The sequence below is a fragment of the Phoenix dactylifera genome, chromosome 3, assembly GCF_051530095.1.
Source record: "Phoenix dactylifera cultivar Ajwa chromosome 3, Ajwa_hap1_PhDact_Kaust_v1.1, whole genome shotgun sequence".
In the NCBI taxonomy this organism is placed as follows: domain Eukaryota; kingdom Viridiplantae; phylum Streptophyta; class Magnoliopsida; order Arecales; family Arecaceae; genus Phoenix; species Phoenix dactylifera.
Genome location: NC_143192.1, coordinates 53,574,345 through 53,597,394, shown reverse-complemented (window position 1 = coordinate 53,597,394; position 23,050 = coordinate 53,574,345). Strand labels below are relative to the sequence as shown.

Below are 23,050 nucleotides of genomic sequence, written 5' to 3'. Positions count from 1 at the left end.
ATCTTTTGAGTCCGTACGAAAAAAAATTATTTTTCTCCGCACAAATCTATCATTGGATGTGCAATAATTGCTTCAATATATATGCAACAGATGAATGCAGGAGTTTTGAATGCACTAAGATCTGCACAGAGTATGATCCAATGGTGGCCTCGCAAAACAAGACCAATCATACTTTTGTGCGAAAGATACAACCTGAACCTCCCTCGACATGACCAGTTTAGAACAACAAACTTCTGATTCAAGAAAAGAACTAATGTCTATGGCTACATCAAGGGAGATAACAATCATAATTGCAAAAACATTAAATACATGATCTTGGAATTCCCAAAATATTCCAAAAATGAATGAGAGAAACTATCCCAAAAGATGATCTTCCTTGAGTAAATGGGGATCCCTTGTGTTTTACAAATTTGTAACGGTGCTTGTACTGCCTCAGCTTGCAACTACCCCCTAGTTAAGGCTTCAATCATCATCCTTAAACTCCCTATTTCATGGACAAAAAAGAGAGGAAAAAAAAAATATATCATTGTCAACAAATTAAAGATATATATATCTGCATTGCATAAATCATAGGTCTAACTAGATCTACTACATAATAAAAATAATCTAAAAGTTAATTGTCTTCACTGACAAAGTTATAAGTATGATAGGTGAAAGCAGATAAACAATATCTACAGGTACGTCTCTACCAAAATATATGAACACGACCCTATTGATAAAATACAATGGAGAAATCAATTCTAGTAAATAATAAAGTGCAATATATTAAAATTATTATTGTAAAGAACACATAGGTACTCTTATAACTCTACATTAACCTAGATGACAACCTATCATATAACTCTTTACGATCATTTGGATCTACTATCAAGGTGCAGCATTTTAATATCCAACATTTTACAACTGTGCAGTAGGTTTTTCCTACTTTTCAGTAGCTAAATTTTTTAACAAAAATTTAATTATTAACAAAAAAATATTTGAAAATAAATACTAGTTTAATATCGATTGGATGGACTTTAGTAATACTATAGATAGAGGAATAAACAAAACAGTACTAGAGATCCAATGATACGAAAACGCAATTCCTATGTTCGTTTGATCTGACAATTAATTCCTATGTTCGTTTGAAATATTAAACTGTGTTCAAAGTCCATGTCTTAGGTCTCGCTACTTAGTGAACCTCGATGAAGGGTATATCTTCATCCATATCTTCATAAAATTATTTAAGAAGCAGATGATGTTTCATCGGGGAAAAGGAAACATCTAATTTCCAAAAACTGACTAGGCATGCAAACTTGGAGGTGATAGTTTCAACATTCATAGATTGTTAGGATAGTGATGGTTCTTTATTACGTGGAAGTATCTTACCTCAAAGCATATGCTCTCATATGAAAAATGTCAGCATCCTATGTCATAAATATCTTTCAAGATACTTAAATCATCATACTAAATGATTCTTGTTACTAATACAAAAATCAAATCAAAACTACTAATTTCTAGGGCATGCAGAGTTATCCCAGTTTTTTACAGCATCTCTCCTCTATATGAATATAGTTTTATGTCATGAAGAACGAATTAACGAAATCCATCTATTAGATCAGCCTGCACAAACTTTTATGTGGATAATGGAATATCTCATATGGAAGATGACTGCAACTGAATTTCGGATGATGTTTTACCTGCGATCAAGATAACGTGGTTGGATTCCAGTTCCTTGGCATGTGGTGCATGTTAATGTGCCAGCACCTTCACAATTGATGCATCGTGAGACTTCAGTTTCACCTCCCCCAAGAACTACAGTCACATTACCCGTTCCTGTGCAAAACCTGCATTGTTCTGGAAATCAACCATTTCCAGAAAAACTTCTCGGATGATTGTATGTTGACATTCATTTTGAGAAAACATACAAACTCAGACACTCAATATATAAAGGAAAAAACTGTTATGTTGATAAAAAGCTTACACCTCTTTTAAATATGTGGATTTGTGTGTGTAACAGCAATAAAGATATATTACCACAGTTACAATAATCTCTTCCAGTATAACGATCAACAGTTAATACGCTATCTGATTAATATATAGCATCATTACTCTATATTGCAGTGCCAAAACATTTACAAATTTATTGGCATCTGACATATGTGACATTTTCAATGCCTTCCATGTGAAACCAGGACACCTATCAGCTAGTTGAGCCTTCACAATTGTGATTGTCATTGTTAGAACCTGATTTTGATGGGAAAAATGTTTGATCAGGAATGAATCATGACAGGTAATATACTTGTTTTTGCATATTGATGTCAACATGTTAAACTAGCATATTCAGTGTGAAATTCTTGCTTGCCTTGCTGAAGACTGTTGAACGTATTTGTGATGTTATGTAACATAACTTTTTGGTTACCCCCTATATGGCTATTTTGTTTTAGAGCTTCAAATAGTGAAATTGATGTCACAAATTCTTGTTTATAAGGCAATTCGTATATTTTGATACCCACATAGTGATCTTGGAATTAAATATAGGATGCCTATCACATATTCCGAACCACATATCTCAACCATCCATGATACTTTAAAGCACTTTGGTGCCTAAAAACTCTTCTTAGTGCATATGTTTTTATGAAAGTTCATAGATGATGAATTCTGATTATCCAGCCAATTCTTGTGAAGAACATTTGCTTTATAATTGTAATTATCCTCTATCATTGGAAAATTTACCTTTAATTTCGGAGTCCATTATAAAGGATGAAAACAGTGGCTATATGAACAAAACCTCAAACAAAGTGGTAGAGAATATTTTAAAGCAACTACTAGTTCGCTATCACAGACAAAAACATTATTGTCATCTCTATGAACACTAAAAGATTCGTGCTGAATTTATTTTGTGCAGCTATCAGATATTTGCGAAGGCTAACTATTGCCAGCCCTTTCCTATAACTCCACATTACAGAGCTACGAGACAGAGGATATGGTGAGAACTCAGCATTCAACAGAGTCACCATTTTGGTGATTCTTAATTTTCTGTTTTGTAACTCAATTTTAGTGGATATCTAGCAGCTGAAAGTAAGTACTAATGGATTTATCAGTTTTGCTCATTAAATATTTTGTTGTGCCTCCATAAAATCAGGTAGTGCTTAAAAACCTGGGTAGCATATGCTTTCACCCTATATAAAATCTTTGAAATTGCACATGGCCGTGGGCATCATCATGTCTAAGTGAAATCAAACTGCTTAAAATCATACTCACACTTGCCAACCATGTTGATCTAGCATGCTAGACGTATACTAGGTTCTATGCATAAAGAACATAGCGGCTCAGTCCCTGCTCCGCCGCAGTTATTTTTTTTCAGGATTTAATTAATATAACATGAAACATACACAAAATCCTCTCGATACCCGACCACATTGATTACATGCATGGTATACTGTACCAATCGGTACCAGTCAGTACCAGACGTACCGTATCCATACCGATGGGTACCGGTATCGGTACGCCAATATCGGTACGCCTGGCATACCGCATACCGTACCGTATCGACACTCGGTACGCCTATACTAGTGCGGCACCGATACGGGGTTCGGTACCGGTATGGCGAACCTTGGTTACATGTATCCTCATTCACCATTATTTCCTATCTAAGACCATGTCTTCTAAAGCACAAAGTATCATCTTTTTATTTCTAAGTGCTCTGTTCGCATCTTCTCTAATCTTCCCCTCCCATTTTCAACCCTTGCATTCGCCTCCCACCAACAATGGTGAGGTCATATCTAGCCTACCCTGTGGAATTGTGGACTATCTAAAACCAATTATGACTAAAAGTCTATTTTTTGTACTCCAAGTCTTCTTCAATACGCTCTTCTACGACTAAGTTATATAGTTTCACAGAGATGTGCCCAAAGTCCTGTACGCTCTCACTTCATATAAACTCTTGATATATTTATAGTGCTATGTTATGAGCCAGATCACAATGCTTAACAATGTTGGTCTACGAATAAAAACTAATCTAAAAAATTCTCTATTTTATATCCTTTCAAATCCCATCAATTTTAAATGATTGCGCAACTGTTCAGCAGCAATCCATTAAGTCATCCATTATGCTTGCTTTCCATCCAGAGGCACTCTTTAATATTTCTATCCTTTTAGAGAACATATTTTAAATTAACAAACGAATCTTAATGAGGATGTCTCTCAATCAACTTTGAGGTAAGCTATCCTGATCAAACTTTGAATTATCAAAACAAATGCAAGAAAAAGTTCATATGAATTTCTTCTTCTTATTCAAGTAGAATCGGAACAAATAATTACCGAAAACTTAAATTGATCATATATTATCTCAGCTTATAAAAAGTATCAAGTGAGAAAGTTTTGCCAAAAGAATGCAAAGAAGAGTCAACTCGGCCATGAGCTGTCATTCATAACTGATAGAAAAAAATATGATACGAGGACTACTAGCTAAAGAAAAGGTGGAGTTAATCTTCAGTAAATGAGGCCTTACGGGCACCGGAGCCATTACATGGGAAGCAAGGCTGCGTATTCTCCCGCTTAGCCTGCAAGACAAAGCCTCCTACCATCAAACTCCCAAACCTTTTATCTGTTCATTTATTTTTATCAGTAACGATCTAGGAGAAACTAACAGAATTATCTATCCGAGACTCGTAGAACACAGGGATCCCGATGCCCACCGCGACGCTGACGACCCCAACGGAGATGGCAACGATCTAAAAGAAAACATCGTTCAGATTTTTTTCAAAAATAGAGAGAGATGGAAGAAAAAAATGAGACCCAGCTGGTTAATACTAGCAGTGGAAAGGAGGAGGGGAGAGAAAGAGAGTACCGTGTTTTGGTCGAGCTCGAGGGCTCTGATGCGGGGATAGGAGAAGACGGACTCGCGTTTTATGGTGGTGGGGGGCTTGAAAGAGTGGGAGAGCTTCGTTTGGGGAGAGGAGAGGAGGAAGGAGGAGCGCAGGCTGGGAACCAAAGGCGCCATGGCCATGCCTCTCTGCCTGGGGAGCGCGGCTGATGGCTTCCCTTTTCTTTTTTTCGTTTCCTTTTCCAGGGAGGGTGAGCTTTCGTTCCCGAGAGACGTATCCCAGCCGCACGTTTAGGATGAGGCGCACCCGCATCCGAATTTGCCTCTTTTGTTGTGGGCCCCAGTTGGGAGCTGCACGATTTTCCACACCACACTTGTGCCTTGAGGAGCTTAATGAGCGGCCCCCTCTGCCCCCATATCGCGAAGGTACGTCCTTCGGCCTTCACCGGGCCAACTAAAGGTGCACTTCAACAATAGTCTGTCTGATGCTAGAGTTGTATTTGTGATCAAAAACTACGGTTTCAGACCGATTGCTATGGAGGTGGCATATCTTTGAGGCATTAGTTTCTAAGGTAGAATCAGAGCTGTGTGAGAGAAAATCTTCTATATGAGATGAATGGTAGAGGCTAGAAACATCATTTTTGAAAAAGACTCAGTGGAGGTAATTGAGCGGATTTTATAAAAAAGGCTAGACGGGACAGATCACCCGCTTCTAAATGATATTCGGAGGTTATCGAGAGAGTGTGGTGACTTTCAAATGGTGCATGTATACTAAAAGATCGATAAAATTGTTGATTAAGACATCTTCTTTGTTGTATATTATTATTATTATTATTATTATTTTGGCTTAAATGGTAGTGCTCGCACGAGATTAGCGCGAGTAGCAGGTGTAAAAAAGAAAAATAAAATAAAACCGCCTCCGCCTAGGTCTGGTCGCTTCGATCGCAAAAGATAGAAAGACTTCGCCTCCGCCATCGCGGCCACGGTCTTCTCCCAGTCCTCGTGGAGGAGCAAGAGGAGGATGCTATATATCGTGGGGTTGGGGCTGGGGAACGAGAGGGACATCACCCTCCGAGGCCTCGACGCCGTCCGCAGCTGCCACAAGGTCTACGTCGAGGCCTACACCTCTCTCCTGTCCTTCGGCATCTCCTCTGACGGACTCTCCCGATTGGTACGCCGCCTCCTTTCTCGTCTCCTCGCCCTCCTTTATCTTCATATCGGATTACGACGGAGTATTTGATTCGATTCTATTTGGCGTGCGTTTTAGGAGAAACTCTATGGAAAAGAGATCACGGTCGCTGATCGGGAGATGGTCGAAGAGCGGGCGGATGTCATGCTGTCGGAAGCTTCGGAATCTGATGTTGCTTTCCTGGTTGTGGGAGATCCTTTTGGGTACGGTTAATTTTCCTCTGGTTTCTTTTCTCTTCTTTTTTCCCCCCTTTTTGTATTGAAGCGGGGTTCTTTTGCATGTGATAATGTGTCTATTTTCTTCGTATTGTGAAGTTTTACATTATAGCTTACGTTATAGCTTGCATGTATATTTACGGTTGCCTCGAAGAATGCCACAATGGAAGCAAAAATAAGATTGTTAGTGGTGGATTATGACCATGAGTCATTTCCAAGGTCGGGCATGAATCTAGTGAAGTGATACTGGGCAATTCTTCTCTCCTTAAGGATGCTAAATGGTACTAGAAGACTAATATGAACGTGAGCTCTAGATATTGATTTTTAATAGCAATTTACTATGACTATAACACAAACATGTTAAACATCCTGTCGTCGAACTAGTGTCCCCCGAATTATTGTTTTAGAGCCTGGTTCGTTTAGAATTTTAAATTGTCACTGAAGAGTGTACTAAATGTAAATACGTAATGAAGCATATCTTTGTTCATGTGTCGATTAAATTTATGAAGTAAATGGGTAACTAGGGTTCAGTCATTTATCTAGCCTTCATGCAAATCTAAAACTCCGAGGCTGTAGGTGAGGTTTGGAAAGGAAAATTTGCCATTTTACTATTCACCTCGCCTCCGAGACTCTCAAAAAATGAAGGAACAGGGACATCAAACTTATAAATTATAACATTCATGTACTACAGAATTATAACATTTTAAGTAGTTGCATGAATGCACTACATTTGATAACTTGGATCCAGATTTTGTTCTCTAGGGGGATTTGGATATGTAGCCTTTGGTTTTCAATCAACTACTTGAATATCTTTTGAATCTCTAACTTGGTCAAGTAACATGTCATTTGAGGAAGTGATTTTAAAATAGTGTTGAGGTTGAGCCTTGGCACAATGGTAAGATTGAACTATTGTGACTTGGGTGTTACAGGTTCGAAACATGAAAATAGCCTCTTCACACATGGAGCAAGGTTGTGTACATTTGACCTTCGTAGGCCCTACAATTGCGGGAGCCTCATGCACTGGGCTGCCCTTTTTTAACTGCCCACCCTCTGGAGGTGCATAACTGATGTCGATATCCATGTTTGATGTGCTTTTGTGTGTGTTACTGCACTTTTTATCTTGTTTCCTCCATTCTTCAAAAAATTTAGATATGCCTCTAATATGAGATTTCAATTTTTAATAGTTTCCTTGATAAAATTGTAGTTTTGCCTAATGAAACTTATAGTGTGCTGCCTCAATTAATTATTTAACAACACAAGTACTTATATTCGTCAGCCAATCTCAGGTAGTTTTTTGTGCTATCGTATTGACACCCATGCTGTGCTATCGAATATTCACAGAATACGATATAGTTTGGTTTCTTAAATGTCTATGTTTTGGATTTTTTTTTTCAATGGTATGATTAACTTTAGTTTTTTATTATGTTCACTTCCTAACATGGCTTGCAGAGCAACGACACATACTGATCTGGTTGTCCGGGCAAGGAAACTGGGGATTAAAATCAAGGTGATACACAATGCCTCTGTTATGAATGCTGTTGGAGTTTGTGGCTTGCAACTTTACCGCTATGGCGAGACAGTTTCTATACCTTTCTTTACCGAGACATGGAAACCGGACAGTTTCTATCAAAAGATTCAAAGAAATCGGCAGCTTGGATTGCATACACTTTGCCTGTTAGGTTGGTACCTGATGCCTCTGATCTTTCTTGTAATCTAAATTTCTTTGTAATGTGCCCGACATATAGAAATTTATATGCAATTATAAAGCATCAGCTATAACCAATTTTTTTGGTTACAGTAGCTATATAGCCAGTGAAAAAAGTTTTGCACTGCTAATAACTTGTTTCCTTTCTATTCACTGAATGCAACATATATTTCAGTTGTATATAATGCATCAAAGTTAATCCACAAGCAGCAGAAGCACATATACTCACCACTTTAATATCCCAAATATGCCCCTTTTGGGGCAGTCTGTCAAGTTGTATTAAATAAAGGTCAATAAATGCTGATGGAGGCACATGCCTCCACGTAGTCAATTTATAATGATAAGGTTAGTGGCATTCATAATTTATACTCTCAGTGGATAGAACTCTGCAGTGTAAACAACCTGCTTTATATTATCGTGCTATTGAGCAAGTCCAATGTATAGTAGACAATGTGCCTATCAGATTTTTTAAAAATACTTGGGAATGATCATATTATTTTTTTTTGTCCTTGAGTGAAAATCTTCACTGACTCCAAGTAGTTTGGGATTAAGGCTTAGTTGAGGCAAGTTCCCCGTGAGTAAAATCTTGATTATCACATAATTTACTGCAGTTATATGCTGATAATTTGACCAATAATTCACATGTCATCTTGATTTGTTCAACTAATCAATTGAAATCATTTTTCCTAGATGCAATAATTGGAGGTTGTTAATGTTCACTTTTAGCTCAAGACATAAGATAATGATAAAAAAATTGTGGAGATTATTTGTAGACCTATAAGTCTTTCTATGAAGATTTGTTAATTCTGGTCACAATAATCTATATCTTGACTTATAGATAATGGTAAAAAATTGCATGGGGGAAGCACCACCCATTGGATAGATGAGCTTGAGGGAGAGCAGATGGACTTGTTTTATTCTGTTGTGGGTAATTAAGTGGAAGGGTTCACAATGTGCCAGGAATCAAGAGAGGGAAAGAAACCTTTGTGGTACTTGGGACTTTGAAGATCCAAAATGCACAGCACCTTTATTGTTTTGGGGAAGGAGATTTTTTTTCTCTCTATTTTCTCTTTCTAAATATTTTCTCTGGGGGGGTAAGATCCTGTGAAGTAACCGCACACCCCCTGAAAACATTTCTTCCCTACTACAAACAAAAACAGAGGTTAGGTCCAGCCATACTTCATTTTTGGTTTTCTTGTGTGTATTTTTCTTCTTTGGGGAGGGTCGGTTTCAGTGTTTAGAACTACAGAAAAAGGTCCATCTTCAAGTAGCAGACAGAATTTGCTGAGAATTGAGATCCGCTAAATTTCATAGTTCCATTTTTATTTAAGAAAATAAGTGATGAAAAGCCATGAATTTAACTTAAGTGGTTCAATTTTATAGTGATCTGGTTAGAAACACTATGTGAGGCTGGATCTAGTCAACTGCAAATAACATTTTTTAATTTAACATTTCTTAAGCCTTCAATTTATACATTACATTGACAATGTGTGCTGAGACTAAATTTAAAAATGAAATCATTACATAAATTGCCGTTTTTACTAGCTCAGCAGCTTTTTTTGATGCAGAGTGAAGGTACTTAGTTGTATGATGGTAATAAACAGTCAAAGTTTTGCAATTGCATACTAGGTTAACTTTTATATTCTGCTATTATTTAGAAAGAAAGTTTAGAACTGCAGAATCTGATTACCTCCTTCTACTTTGGAGATTAGATTTGAGATCTTTCTGCTTCTCATACTAATTGTACACCTTAGAAATGTGTAGATATTCCCCATTGCCAGCTTGTCTAGTTTGTTACCTTTTCTCCCTAATTTTTAGATAAAGGGATGGAGGTGTCATGTGCCAGCCCAACACAGGCATGGTGTGTTCTTCGTCATGCTGTATTAGTGCTTGGCATGCACTGGCACCACTGTTTGCTTGAACACACTAGAGCCTAATGTAATGTTGTCCAATAGTGGGCACTTCCAGGCCCCTTCCAAGTTTCAGCATGTAGCTAGTGCTGTGCCAGTGTTGCATGCCTGTAAGGCACTGAGACAGTATATATCATGCTGAGGTGTCATGTGCCGGCCCAACACAGGCATGGTGTGTACTTCGTCATGTTGTACCAGTGCTTGGCATGCACTGGCACCACTGTTTGCTTGAACACACCAGAGCCTAATGTAATGTTGGGTAGTAGTGCGCCGGTACACGACACCTCCATCCACATCAAAGATGAACTCTGTTATCCACATCAAACACTGCATGTGAATTCATCGATAATTGATATTGCAAGAAAGAACACACAAAAGAGTGAATGTCAGAAATTGGAACTTGGAAGTCCGCTTCTCTTTCCTTTTCTTCTTTTCCCTTTCTCTTTGACTTGAATCTAACTACAAGATTGGAGCATTCTTGAAATGATTCAAGAATTGTGTCTAAATTTGAGATTTGAAACGCTTGTACTATCTCTATGTCTAAAACTTTAATGAGTTTGCTCAACGAATACTTTCAAAAGAATATTTGAGCAAATCATTTATATTTGATTATTTAATGGAATGTATTTCATGTTTGCAGATATACGTGTAAAGGAACCTTCCTTGGAGTCATTATGCAGGTTTAGTGAACAATATTTATTCTTATTTTTGATTTTTCATTCTTCTTCATCTATATTTTTTTTGTTTTTTCATTTTTTAGCAAAGCATATGCACCTGAAGTAACTTTTTTATATAAAGATAATAATTCTTAAGAAATGATTAAGAGGCTTTTAAATGATTTTGTGCTTACAAGCCTTAAAAAAAATGCTCCCAAAAACCCCACCGCAAAAAAAAAAAAAAAAAAAAAAAAAAAAACAAACCTCTCCTCTCACACACATGCAGGTGCGTGAATAAACATGTATATGCATACACAAGCACATGATTTATTTGTATATGCATGTGTTTTGCCCAATTTGTCATTACCAACTCTCTGTATCCCGTGGCTCTTGAATTTCCAGAGGAAGGAAGTGTTATGAACCACCAAAATACATGACAATCCACACTGCCATAAATCAGCTATTGGAGGTTGAGGAAATGCGCAGAGAATCTGGTATGCTGTTTACCTGCCTCCATCATTGTAGAATATCTACATTGTGGTCTGCCTATTATTTTCTTGTATTGGCAAACTTAACTAAACCTTTTAAATTGTAAATGGAATTGAAATTCTAAATTTGACACACTTGGATGATGCATGTGAAGTTATTGCGATTAATCATTACATAACATAAAAGCCTTAAACACATATAAAACTATTATTTGGATCTTTGCATATTGTTATTCATAGACATGAAATTGTAGTGGTGACATATACCTCACTAGCAGATCAATGCAAGGAATATTAGTATAGTAGATCAGAATTTACCAGCATTCTCTTGTCAAATATTGAAATTATGAGATTTCCTGTCGGCCCCCTTGGATCCTCCATGTATTTTTGCCTGTTGGAAAATCTCATGCTATGCCTTGCATGCCTTTGCTTGCACACTTTTACATGTTACTGCTGGTTTATTCTCCATGGTATAGAGATGTAGCTTGGTTGTAAAAGATACATTGCTTGTAGACGTCGATTTCCTAGTTTGATTGTTGAATGATACATAAGCTCACATCTGTAATCCTGACGAACAATCAGAAATTAAATCTTTTTAGTCCATATTTAAAATGAATTTGCTGGTCCTGGATTCTCAGTCTTGGATCTTCATATGTGTTTCTGTAATTTAGTTGTTTGAACTGGCATAGATAAAACATTAAATACCTAGGTAACAAGCAGAATCTTGAATCTTAAAATTCATATTTTAATAGTATTTCCATTACTGCTTCTTTTTCCTTTTTGGTCCATCTAAAAATTCATATGATCCTCATTGTATTGTACTTCTTGCTTGGTGGGTTGAGGATTGCAATGTGATGATCATTTTGCCTGCCTTTTCACTGGCTGACAGCTTATAGTGAAGAGTCGAAATGCATCGGGGTTGCTCGTGTTGGGAATGAGGATCAGATGATAGTTGCTGGTTCAATGAAAGATTTACTTTGTGTTGATTTTGGTCCGCCACTTCACTGCCTTATCATAGTAGGTGAAACTCACCCAGTAGAGGAAGAGATGTTGGAATTCTACAGTATCAAGTGATCAAATGAACGGACGAAACTCTTGGCATGGCTGTTCTTTTTTTCTTTCTTGTCTTGGAATGAGGCCATGGTATTTTGAATTTGGAAAAAAACAAAATCCAACAGATTTTTTTTCTGATGAGATATTCAGGCGTGCGATTTTTTTTTTGTAAAATTATGCAAGTTATATTTCTTTTCTTGATATCTTTGAAATCCGGCTTGCCAATCGGCTACTTTGTTAAATTCCCTTGGTGTGAAGCTGCAACTCCTAACTTGTAATTGCACCATCAAAACTCTAATGTTGTCTAGATCATACAAAATATGGTAACAATCTTTTTAGTTGGACATAAGCTTGCTAAAGCTTGATTATCAGTTAATATTCACTTCACGGAGTCGTAGATCTTGTGCCATTAACAATCCTTGATATAAGGATTAATTAGCATCTACGACTAATTGGTATTTTGCCTTCGAATAATCTGCAAATTCTCCCAACACCAGATTCTGTCAAGAATTTGGTTCTACTGGAATCATGCATAGATGCATTTACGGTCAGGCCTTGCTGTAACCAACCTCACTGATCCCACTCAATCTTGTACACCGCTGTTTCATACTCTCTTTACTGAAAAATGTTTTCGAAGTGAGAGAAGGAGGGAAGGCGCATTAGCGCGCTACAACTAACAACCTGCCGAAAAATGTAAGATTAGCATGCCAAAGCAACTCTAGTTTAAGTACTAATGTCCTCCTTGTTGCTTGCCTCAGCCAGACATGGCTTATGTAGTGGTCGGCATTCCTACATGCTCTGACTTCTTGGGCTTCCTACTAAAGATGAGATGACGGGGAACTTTTGGAAACTGTTGTGATGCTTTGGTGACGAAAGTCATCGAAGTGACGGTTTATGGATGGATTCCGTGGCAGTCTACTACTAATATGTCAATTAGCCAAAGCTATCGGCTATCACGCAAACTATTGCGGAACTAGGCTTGCCCCTCAGTCTGGAACAATAGCATGCTTAGAATTAACGGTTTCCCGTTGTTATAAGAAACTAGTCTTCTCAAAACGAATTTTTCCGAGGAGACGGGGCTGCTCTCGCGTGCCAAGTTCATGCCAAGCCAACCTAAGCGATATACCCCCCTTGTTCCGCAAGCCTAATAAAGGGAGATTCAGCCCAGGTAAAGGGAGATTCATGTACGGAATACGATGCGGATTAGAATTAGAAACCCTCAAGACTCTCCTAAAAATAAAAAAATAAATATTTTTATTTACACGTCTATCCATTATGAATATTTTAGTTATTTTAATTTAATTTTTTTATAATTTTTTAACGGTGTTAAATAATATGGATATATATGCAAAAATAAAAATAAAAGAGGATAAAATAACAAACAAATATTTTAAAAAAAATATACATATAAATATTAATTTTAGAAGGATTTTTTTTTTTTTTTTTTTTGCTGCAGTCCCAAGACCCTTCCAACTTTGCCTTTTCGCACCTATATATACCGCCGTCTCCCCCCCCTCTCCCCCCCGCCCTCTCTCTCTCTCTCTCTCTCTCTCTCTCTCTCCCCATCTCTCGCTCTCTCTCTTTCTCTCTACTCGCCATGGCTGCAAGATTAGTGGGCTTAGCTCGTCTTGGTTCGGTCACCAAGCAACTCTTCGTTACGCCGAATGATGCTGGAAAAGACTGTTCGATATGTTTGGAAGAGCTCAAAACTGGGGACAAGGTCAGGATCACCGCATGCCATCATCTGTTCCACGCCAACTGCATCTATAAGTGGTTTCTTGCTCGAGGCCGTTCATGTCCTGTCTGTCGAAGGATCCTCGCAAGTGCCCGGTCGGCGACGCCATAGCCGTTATCTGCACCTCGTGAAGATGATCATCGTCGTAGATCGAGTAGTCATTAGTGCAAGCCAGCATTGTTCTTGAGAGTAGAGGAGATGAAAAGCTTTGTTTTTTTCTAAATGTACGAGGAGTTGATGGTAAGGTTGATCCAGAATCTTGTTTTAAAAACAAAAAGAAAATAATTATCATTCTTCTTCCCTTCCTCTTGTTAATGAAGCCAGTAATGTTTTTGAGAGCGTGTGTACCAATTAACAATCTTTGTTATATATAAGTTTATGAGAAGTTAATGACAAAATTAATCAACAATCTTATTTTGAAAACAAAAAAAAAATACCACCCAAGATTCTTCCTCCCATCTTCTTGTTATTGATTTTTACTTTTATTTGTTTGTGCGGCGCATAGATAACTCGGGATTTCGCAATAAGGTGGCCTTGTTCTGATAAGATTAAGCTGAAGTTGGTAATTGGTTGGGACATTCATATCAGATCAAGTTAAAATCTCTACTCCATATCGATCTAGGGATTTGCTAAGGTGCTCCTTTTTTTTTTTGCCTAAAAAAAAGGAGAAAAAAAAACAGCCTAACTGCTCATTATTTATGGTGTTTTGTAGAATTTTATTGATAGCTAGTTGCCAACCGATCACCCATTTAATATTCGTCTCATCATTCCTCTCCCCCTCCTTGCCATCTTCCTCCAAGGGGCGCCGCAGGTCCAACGACAAACGATAAGGATCCCTGCTCCACTATATCCGCCTCCGGATCCAATGATTCCTAAAAATATTGCTGATGTTTTAAGAACTCGTTGAGTCCATATGTGACCAATAAACCTACACGGGCTGAGAAATCAATCCTAGATTGGATTTTCTAAACATCTACATTGACGACCACCAATTAACCTGCTGACCCACTATTGACTCGTCTGGTCAAACCTATCATTCAAGGGCCTTTTCTTTTCTTTTTTTATTATCTGATTGGTGCGATAGATTCCATTTAAAATTCTAGTTGTTAATCTATAAATTATCTTTTTCCTCTTTTCACCAACGGGAAGAATATATAAAAGATATGTGCTTATATATATTATAAATTTGTTGCAGAATAAGTAGCGAGGATCGGAAGACTTTTACTATTTTATATCTATCCACGATATAATTAAATATTTTACCATATTTTTATTATTATACATTTTTAATATTTTAATATTCTTAAATATTTTTATTGTACAAGTTTAAATTAATGTATTTATGATATCATGGGTTAATGGATCAACCCAAGGTCTATCCGCTAAACCGTCACCAAGATACCTGATATCCATGCCGGATTTCTTAATATAGTCTCTAGGATCTGTATTTTTTAAGTTCTTCGATATTTTTATTGTTCAAGTTTTAAAATAATTTATTTTTGATATCATGGGTTAATGAAATCAAACTGACCCTTAAATCTTCCTTTACGGCCTGTTTTCTATTGTACTAAGTTTGAAAATTTTATAGAATTCATGGGTTGGTCATACATTTAAGAATGATTTTGTATCAACTAAACTCTATCCAGCCCAAATTCTATGAAAACCTAAGAAGTAGAATCTGAGTTAGATTCGGATAATCTCTTAGACAATACAAACTAGATACGCTAACAAGATTAATTTTTACAGAATTTTTAGTTTAATTATGTAGAAATATTCAAACAAACTATTAATTTTTAGCCTTCAATAACTACCTGCAGGCATCAAGTTCCAACACGGTACAGGAAGCGTGGTTGAGTGGTACTGTATGAGCGCAAAAGATGTCCATCAACCGGTTTGGAAAAGAACTTTAAAGAAAGAGACAATAGCATTACCAAGCATACGAGATTTACTGTAGAAATAGATCAAAAATCTGCTTGAGTGTCAAATAACATAACAAAATGATCAAAAATTCCTCCTATAATAGCTAGGGCTGGAAGTGGGCCGGGCCGGGCCACACCCCTATCCAAATCCGGCCCGAAATTATTTTCCAGGCTTCCGACCGAGCCTAGGCCCGAACAGTTTTACAAAAACTCAGCCCGAGCCCAATTGGGCCAGCCCGATTGGACTAAAGTCCGCCAGGCCCGATCACGAGCCCGAGGAGTAGCCCACTTCCTCCGGTACTTCTGCTTTTCCCCCACCGAACTCCTCCTTCTCCGCTCCTCCCTCCTTTCCCTCGCCTCCGAGGCTCCGGCTACCCCTTCCCACCCTCATCCCCTTGGACCCCTTCCTTCCTCCGCAACAAGCTCGCTCAGGTCATCGCCGCCCTCATCCGCCTCGAGAACCCCACCCTTTGGCCCTCCCCCTTCCTCCAACTCCTCCCCTGCCTCCCATCCGCCGACCCTCTCGCTGTCGACATGTTCCCCCGCCGATCTCCTCCTTCTCCGCTCCTCCCTCCTCTCCCTCGCGACTGCCCCTTCCCACCCTCATCCCCTTCCTTCCTCTGTAACAAGCTTGCTCAGGTCATCGCCACCCTCATCCGCCTCGAGTACCCCACCCTCTAGCCCTCCCCCTTCCTCCAACTCCTCCCCTACCTCCCATCCGCCGACCCTCTCGTTGTCGACATGTTCGCCCGCCTCCTCGCGGCCCTCAATGACGACCTCCTTAGCCAGGACTATCCCCGCTCCCCCGACGAGGCCGCTGCCGCCTCCCGCGTCAAGGACTCCATGCGCCTCCAGTGTGTCCCCCAGATCGCCCGACACTGGTTCAACGCCGTCTCCCTCTACCGCTCCTCCGACCCTGACCTCGCCGCCGCCGCCCTCGACACCATGAAGCGGTACATCTCCTGGATCGACATTGCCCTCGTCACCAATGATGCCTTCATCCCCCTCCTCTTTGATCTCATTCTGGCTTCCAACAAGTTCAGGCTACTCCTCGGGCTGGAAGTGGGCTCGGGCTCGAGTATCTCATTGGCCCGGCCCGAGCCAATGAGATACCCGAGCCCGGCCTGAAATGCATTGGGCCTAGCCCATAGCCCGACCCGCGGGTGGCCTGACCCGATTGGCTTCGGGCCGGCCCGAGCCCACTTCCAGCCCTAATAATAGCCACAGGAGTGGTTGATAAACTTAAGCCTCTACCCAAAGAACCTGGAGAACTAGAAAGGAGACAATGGGATTAACAGTGCAGAGTTAGACCAGTAGAGTGATTTGAATTGATATTATAATGCTTATTGCCTATATACTTATGCATCTAACTTATAGTTAATGTCTAACAACTTATGATCTAATTTAAAAAAACTAGTTGGAAGGTATTATTTAGATTCTTTGGCCCAAAATATGTATCCAAGATCTACTCGGTACATAAATGATATGGAACTAGACATATGTCCTTACAGATACTCCCCAGTTTAAACCTTGGCATCAAAGAATCCATGCTATAATATCTCATGTTTCATATGCTTTAATACTATTTATAATAACTTAAAACTTCATCCAAAAAGACTGGCCATATATATATATATTCGAGATATATCCAATGCATAACTAATCTAGAACTACATACATGTCCGCACATATCCTCACATCCTAATTCAGTTACTAGCATTAAAAATCAAAGATTGGATATATTTAACAATTTGGTGATCAAAATCAAATAAGATATGATTGCCCTGCTTACCGAGTACAGTAACAGGAAATGTATGAAATTGGAAGCATTAGTTGAAGCTTTTATTGAGCGCAACCAACCACAGTAATTTGAGAGCTGGTCAGTTCGGCCCATCGTCCAACTAGAAATCCAAAACATGCCAGCCACCAATGGGCAAAAACTTCTGCTCTGCTGCGACTTCAAACATGAAAACCTAAAGCCATCTGAACCTATACAAATCCCAAACTGAGGCACATATAAGCTACGGGACATTTACAACTTCAACCATCAACCTCTTAACAAAGTAAATGCAGCCAAAGTAGTAAATGCTGATGGTCAACTAATTATCAGATTATATGAATGCACTGCACCTTGAGCTATGGGAGGAATTGCAACGAGTGGTAAAGTAGAACCCAAAAAAAAAATCATGCAACTACGGAGGAATGATGCATTAAATAGTTAATTTTACTATTTGCAAGAAGAAAAAAGTGTTTTGTGACAAATGTAAGATGAATAATCTAATGTACATTGCAGGAAAAGAACCTGACCATCATCAATCTGTGACATGATTTTCAGACGAAGAGATCATAGTCCACTGAATGTCATTTTCCTCGTACATTACATTTGTGCTTCAGTGGCACGTCCCAAGAAGGCCACTTTTTCTTCTGAGAATGATGGCAGAAGTAACAACAATTATTTTTAAACAAAAGATGCTGACAATGGACACACAAAACCTCTTCCAAATGGAGTGGTTCAACTGCCCGGTTATAACTCAGTTTGCCCAAGAAGCACTATGTCACACCCCCCGCCTATGCGGGGCACGTGAGAGAGGACCGTGGGGCTCCCCTGCCAGATATTATTCGATTCCGAGGTCCGCACGGATGTTGCATACGCCGCTCAGACCCCTTTCTAGTTTTGTTTTTTACCCAAAACGCATCTGCAGAATTTGAAGATACTCAGCTCATATGCCCAGGTTCTGAAACGAGTCTTTTCTATATCGGACTATTGGGCCTTGCATCCTTTCCTCCATCGAACAAGAGCCGTCCTCAGAGCTGATACCAAAAGTCACGCCCCCGTCTCTGCGGGGCACGTGCGGCATCCAGTGCCCACGTGGAGGCCACATGATGGGGGGAATACGAGGCTCTCCTGCCATATATTATCCGGTTCTGGGACCGCATGCACCGCTCAGACCCCTTCTCAGTTTTGTTTTCCATGCAAAATGCGTCTGCAGGATTTGGAGACACCCGCCTCATATGCCCAGGCTCCGGAATGAGTCTTTTCGATGTGGAACTATTGAGCCTCACACACACACACAAAAAAAAGGAAAAGAAAAAGAAAGAAAAGGCGGCGGGGCGTGACACACTATTTCTTATTTCTGCAGTTGAAGGTCACTATCAGTATCAGTAGTTCAATCGGATTTGTGAGTTCATATATCATGTACTGTCCATAGTAACACAGATTAACCAAAAGGGGGCCAAAGAGCTAGAAGCAGGCATCATATACCAAGGTCATTGGGACACCCCGGATAGAACATTAAAATCATTAGCCTAGAATTATGCAAGGTAATCTCCAGAGCTGAACCAACAAAAGACAAATCAACAGCAAGCAGTGGAGATAATACATCCACACCAACAAAAAAGGCCTTGTTACTGAAAATGGTTTGGATCTCTATGAATAAATTTGTGAGAAAGAATTTCAAACTTGCCTTCAACTAAGGTACATAAATTAGGTAGGAACAGATCGTAAAAGACTGTAAAAGCTTCCAAAAATCTGGAGACTTAGGCTAGTTAGTTATGATTATTCTTGACGCAAATGTCTTCAGACCAACACATAGAGATGGAGTTGGTTATGATTATCTTGACATAAATGTATTCAAACTCACAAAGAGACAGAGAGACCGCCTAACTGCTGAGTTTTATTTACCCGACAAATATTCAAATAGCTGATTTAAGTAATTCTATATCACATAGTGTATGAAGAATATTATTTACAAGACATGATATTGCCATGGAAGTGAAAAATAATTGCAATTATACTAAAAATAATGCTTATAAATCTAAACAAATACTTAAAAAATATAGCAAAGTACCTGTTACAATATGTTCGAGATGCAAAGTTATGATTATTGCACTTAGTGCACATCCAGTCCCCATCCCGCCATTGTTTTGCCCTGTTAAGAAGAACAGAACTTCATAACTGAGATGGAATATAATTTGCAGCAAAATGAATCAAGAATTCCCTAAGAACGGGAACTAGAATACAACCTCATTAACTTTACAAATATAATGTAATTGAAAAGTGATCTCTAAGAAGTTTAAAGAAAAGAATGTGCATTACTTGAAAAAATATCTGTAAGTGCTGAAGTCACTGCTGAAGAGGATGCGCCAGATGGTATAGGTGCATTGCATTCTTTGCACTGCAAAAATTAGGAAAAAAATTATGGATCAGACTTCAGAGTTCACCATTCACATGGAAGTGAGATTCTTGATATATTGGTAAAGAAATTATTTTAATTTGCAAATATTCTGAATGCATCAGGATCTTGCATATTATCCTAAAACTTCTTGTCAGATAGCAGGTATTTTTTTGGAGAGAAGCAGACTTGTTTTGGTTTATTTTAAAGAGAATAACAGAAGAGTGGTTCATGGAAAAGATTTTTTCCATTTTCTGTTTCAAATATCTTGTAATCTAATTTCTTCAACTAGCAAGTTCATGTTCGAGACCACTCTATAACTAGAGAGAGCAAGACTCAGATACCACTGTGATCAACTAACATATTGGAGCACGCATGTGTATGAGGGTCTTGTGTGCAAGAGTGCTGAGTTCCAAAATCCAGATATGAATGGTGATGATAATTTGCTTGTTTAGTCGACAATTTTTAAGCTAAAAAAATTTCTCTCTCGTTCCACTGATTCAAGTTCTCATAAGAAGCAAAATCAGTTAATTTATAGGGTTTGAGACGTAAAGCTGGACCTTATTTGAATGGCAGGGAATGCTTAACGTAGTAGTTGATTAAGAAACCATTTGCCTCTCAAAGGTATCAGTACCAGAATTAATACGTCAAAGAAATCTGTGAGAGAGAGATCAAATGCTTCTCATATTTAGGGGCTGCAAGACCAAAGATCTCAACATATTACATAGCTACACATAATGCTATTGAAAGGCCAGTTAAAGCAAGGACAAAGTGTTGAAAATGACAATATTACAAATTGTAGATGAGTTAATGATCCAAAAAAGGTTACCTGAGACAAGCCAACAAAGGACACAAAGATGTTGGAAAGAGAGAGAAATATGGGAATTATTCTTGATTTAGATAATTTCCCCGGGTCAGGCTTCGCGTTTCAGATGTGATTCAATCTAATACCCCGGCCCAACATAATAAGTATTGTTATTGTAACTTCAGGTTAGTTTTGGATCCGGTTAATGGGTTGTCGCTGATTCTATATAGGAATTGCAATGAATGACAAGCCAAAAGGATAGTTTTTTTTTTTTTTTGTAGAGTAGAAACCACCATATAAATATTTTGAAACATTTCTCAAAGTTTTTTCTCCATTAATATGTCAAATATATGATTCATGAGATGTCTCTACCATGTTTATTGATTTAGCTATCTTATTAAAATGAGAAACAAATGTTATTATTCTGTATGTCAAATTTTATAATGTCAAATGTCTCAACATCCTAAGTTTTGTTAGGTTATATTATTTTTGCGGATAAATTCCTATTGTGGCCAACTACTCTGAGGGTACCCTTTAGGTGGAGGAGGAGCTATCTGCTGTGCTCCAGAATCTATTATTTTTTGACTTTTTTTAATTATATCCATAACTGTAATGTATGATACATCTGTTTTAGCCAAAAAAAAAAAAAAAAATATTCTATCCATCCTTTATCTGCATCACAAACTGATGAACGCAAGTCTTTCTTATTCCTCAATTCTTCGGACTCTTTTTAATTTATTTTTTTAGCATGCATTGCACGCATCCGTTGCTAGTTTTGATAAATGCATGGGAAGTTTCTTTACAGACAATTTTTAATATTTCTATTTTTTGGGCAACTTACCAAAAATAATAGCTGTTATTTACTTTTATCATCCTTTTGGTTAGATAATATATTGAAATAATAAATGGTTGTTATAATGGACAATTTTAGCATAATAATGAGTAACAACTATTTTGATAACTAGGTCGGCTAAAACAAAATTTTAAGTTAAAAAAATAATATTTAAGTTGCATGGATAGAGAATATATTTTTTTAGCAAGAGTAATGAACATTTTATATACTATTTGTTGATCATCTTATGTGACAGAATTATAGCATAACAAATTTCTATTCTTAGTCGCCCATGGCTATAACCCTCAAGGATAGTTCATTTGGCACCTTTTACAAACCCCCTTTTTTTTTAAGGATGTGTTTGGATAATCCAGAAATATTAGGCTGGTGTATTTCCTACAGCCTGAGTCTCGTGCATTAGGAGAAAATAGGATATAACATTAGAAAAACACGCACACAGAAAAACAACAACAACAACAACAAAAAAAAAAACAAATGCCATGAGATGTTCAGAATCAGTGAGAGAGAAGTTCCAAGTTTCAACAACTTCTAGATAAGGTGGTATCAAGTGAGATCCAAGTTATATATATTCTAATTTTTTGAAGTTGACTCCTTCAATGCTTGAAAGTTCTACCTTAGTAGTCAACTAATGCTACACCTCCCCCAACAATTCTGCTGCCAGTTTCATATTTGATAAGGGACACAATGATTGATGTGATTCAATAAAGATCACAGATGTTTTCTAGCATAAATTTTGTTACCATGTTGAACAAAAAATTAAAGGAGAAGCTGAGGAGGTGCAGCATTTTCACAGTGCAATGATTGAAGGGGAAATTTAGATTCAAGCATATTATCACAAAATTTTTTACTTTACAATTGACACCTTGCATGGGACAATAAAACCAGTGCTTCATACTCCAACCCCACTGCGACCAATACTGTTCAAGTGTACTGCATCAATCGTCTCTTATCATGTGCTATTGTACCAGAGTTGAACCCAAGAAATTTAGTATTGTACCAAAAGAAAAAGAAACAATCCAAGAAATTACTTGTCAACATGCAGAATTGCAAAAGGTGACGAGCTAAAGCTTGATAAACCTAATGCTAAAGTGGCTAAAAAATAATGGAGAATTCCATCGAGTGGAGTGATTGAAGCAGAGGGAGACCAGCAAAAACAATAAACTGAGTGGCCAGAATATTTAAGGCTTTGGATACCTGCTCATGTGTTGGAAAGAGCCTATGATGTGATTAACCTTTTAATTAGATTAGAAGTTGATTGGAGCTTGCCATCCATTATACTATGGAGCTGGTTAACAAAACTTTGTACGAACTCTCTTTATCACCAACTACCAGAAAACCATCTCCACATCCGCAGCTTAGCGAGCCTGCCCCAGTCATCATCACTAACAGAGTTGATTAATTAAAAAATGTTGCTAAGATTAGGATGGAAGAATAAATAATGAGGGGATTTTCTTAGCACCGCATGATGTGTAGATAGTAAAGGTAACGGACAAGATCTAGTTTCCGTACATGTACGTCCAACACAAGAAGGCTCCACCGCCCA

At 38.2% G+C, this 23,050-nt stretch overlaps 2 protein-coding genes across 4 annotated transcripts; one reads left to right on the top strand and one right to left on the bottom strand.

Annotated features, from left to right (window-relative positions):
- Positions 1-133: 133 nt before the first annotated feature.
- On the bottom strand, positions 134-5,116 carry LQY1 (DnaJ/Hsp40 cysteine-rich domain superfamily protein). Of its 3 annotated transcripts, none has more exons than XM_039117347.3 (5): positions 4,832-5,116; positions 4,632-4,715; positions 4,493-4,544; positions 1,680-1,815; positions 134-484 (listed from the first exon to the last, which is right to left on the bottom strand). In XM_039117347.3, exons 1-5 carry the CDS (start codon positions 4,988-4,990, stop codon positions 463-465), a joined length of 453 nt encoding a protein of 150 aa, XP_038973275.3. In that variant the 5' UTR covers positions 4,991-5,116; the 3' UTR covers positions 134-462. The 3 variants fall into 3 exon arrangements, with proteins under 3 accessions (XP_038973275.3, XP_008807569.3, XP_038973277.3); XM_008809347.6 differs by having other exon boundaries at positions 1,680-1,836; positions 4,832-5,100; XM_039117349.3 differs by lacking the exon at positions 4,632-4,715 and having other exon boundaries at positions 1,680-1,836; positions 4,832-5,104.
- Positions 5,117-5,683: 567 nt separating this feature from the next.
- Positions 5,684-12,235, top strand: LOC103719882 (Tetrapyrrole (Corrin/Porphyrin) Methylase). Its single transcript, XM_008809350.6, has 6 exons — positions 5,684-5,978; positions 6,075-6,199; positions 7,661-7,890; positions 10,467-10,506; positions 10,885-10,976; positions 11,860-12,235. The coding sequence occupies exons 1-6, from the start codon at positions 5,829-5,831 to the stop codon at positions 12,042-12,044; spliced, it is 822 nt and encodes a 273-aa protein (XP_008807572.2). The 5' UTR covers positions 5,684-5,828; the 3' UTR covers positions 12,045-12,235.
- Positions 12,236-23,050: the final 10,815 nt, after the last annotated feature.

Bases quoted from the DNA above. Each gene is read 5' to 3' on its own strand.
- LQY1 (XM_008809347.6), bottom strand. From the start codon at position 4,990: ATGGCCATGGCGCCTTTGGTTCCCAGCCTGCGCTCCTCCTTCCTCCTC. The intron at 1,837-4,492 runs GTAAGGCCTCAT...GTTGATTTCCAG, and splicing joins ATGTAATGGCTCCGGTGCCC to AACAATGCAGGTTTTGCACA. The intron at 485-1,679 runs GTAAAACATCAT...TCCATGAAATAG, and splicing joins CCACGTTATCTTGATCGCAG to GGAGTTTAAGGATGATGATT.
- LOC103719882 (XM_008809350.6), top strand. From the start codon at position 5,829: ATGCTATATATCGTGGGGTTGGGGCTGGGGAACGAGAGGGACATCACC. The intron at 7,891-10,466 runs GTTGGTACCTGA...TCATGTTTGCAG, and splicing joins GCATACACTTTGCCTGTTAG to ATATACGTGTAAAGGAACCT. The intron at 10,507-10,884 runs GTTTAGTGAACA...TTGAATTTCCAG, and splicing joins TCCTTGGAGTCATTATGCAG to AGGAAGGAAGTGTTATGAAC.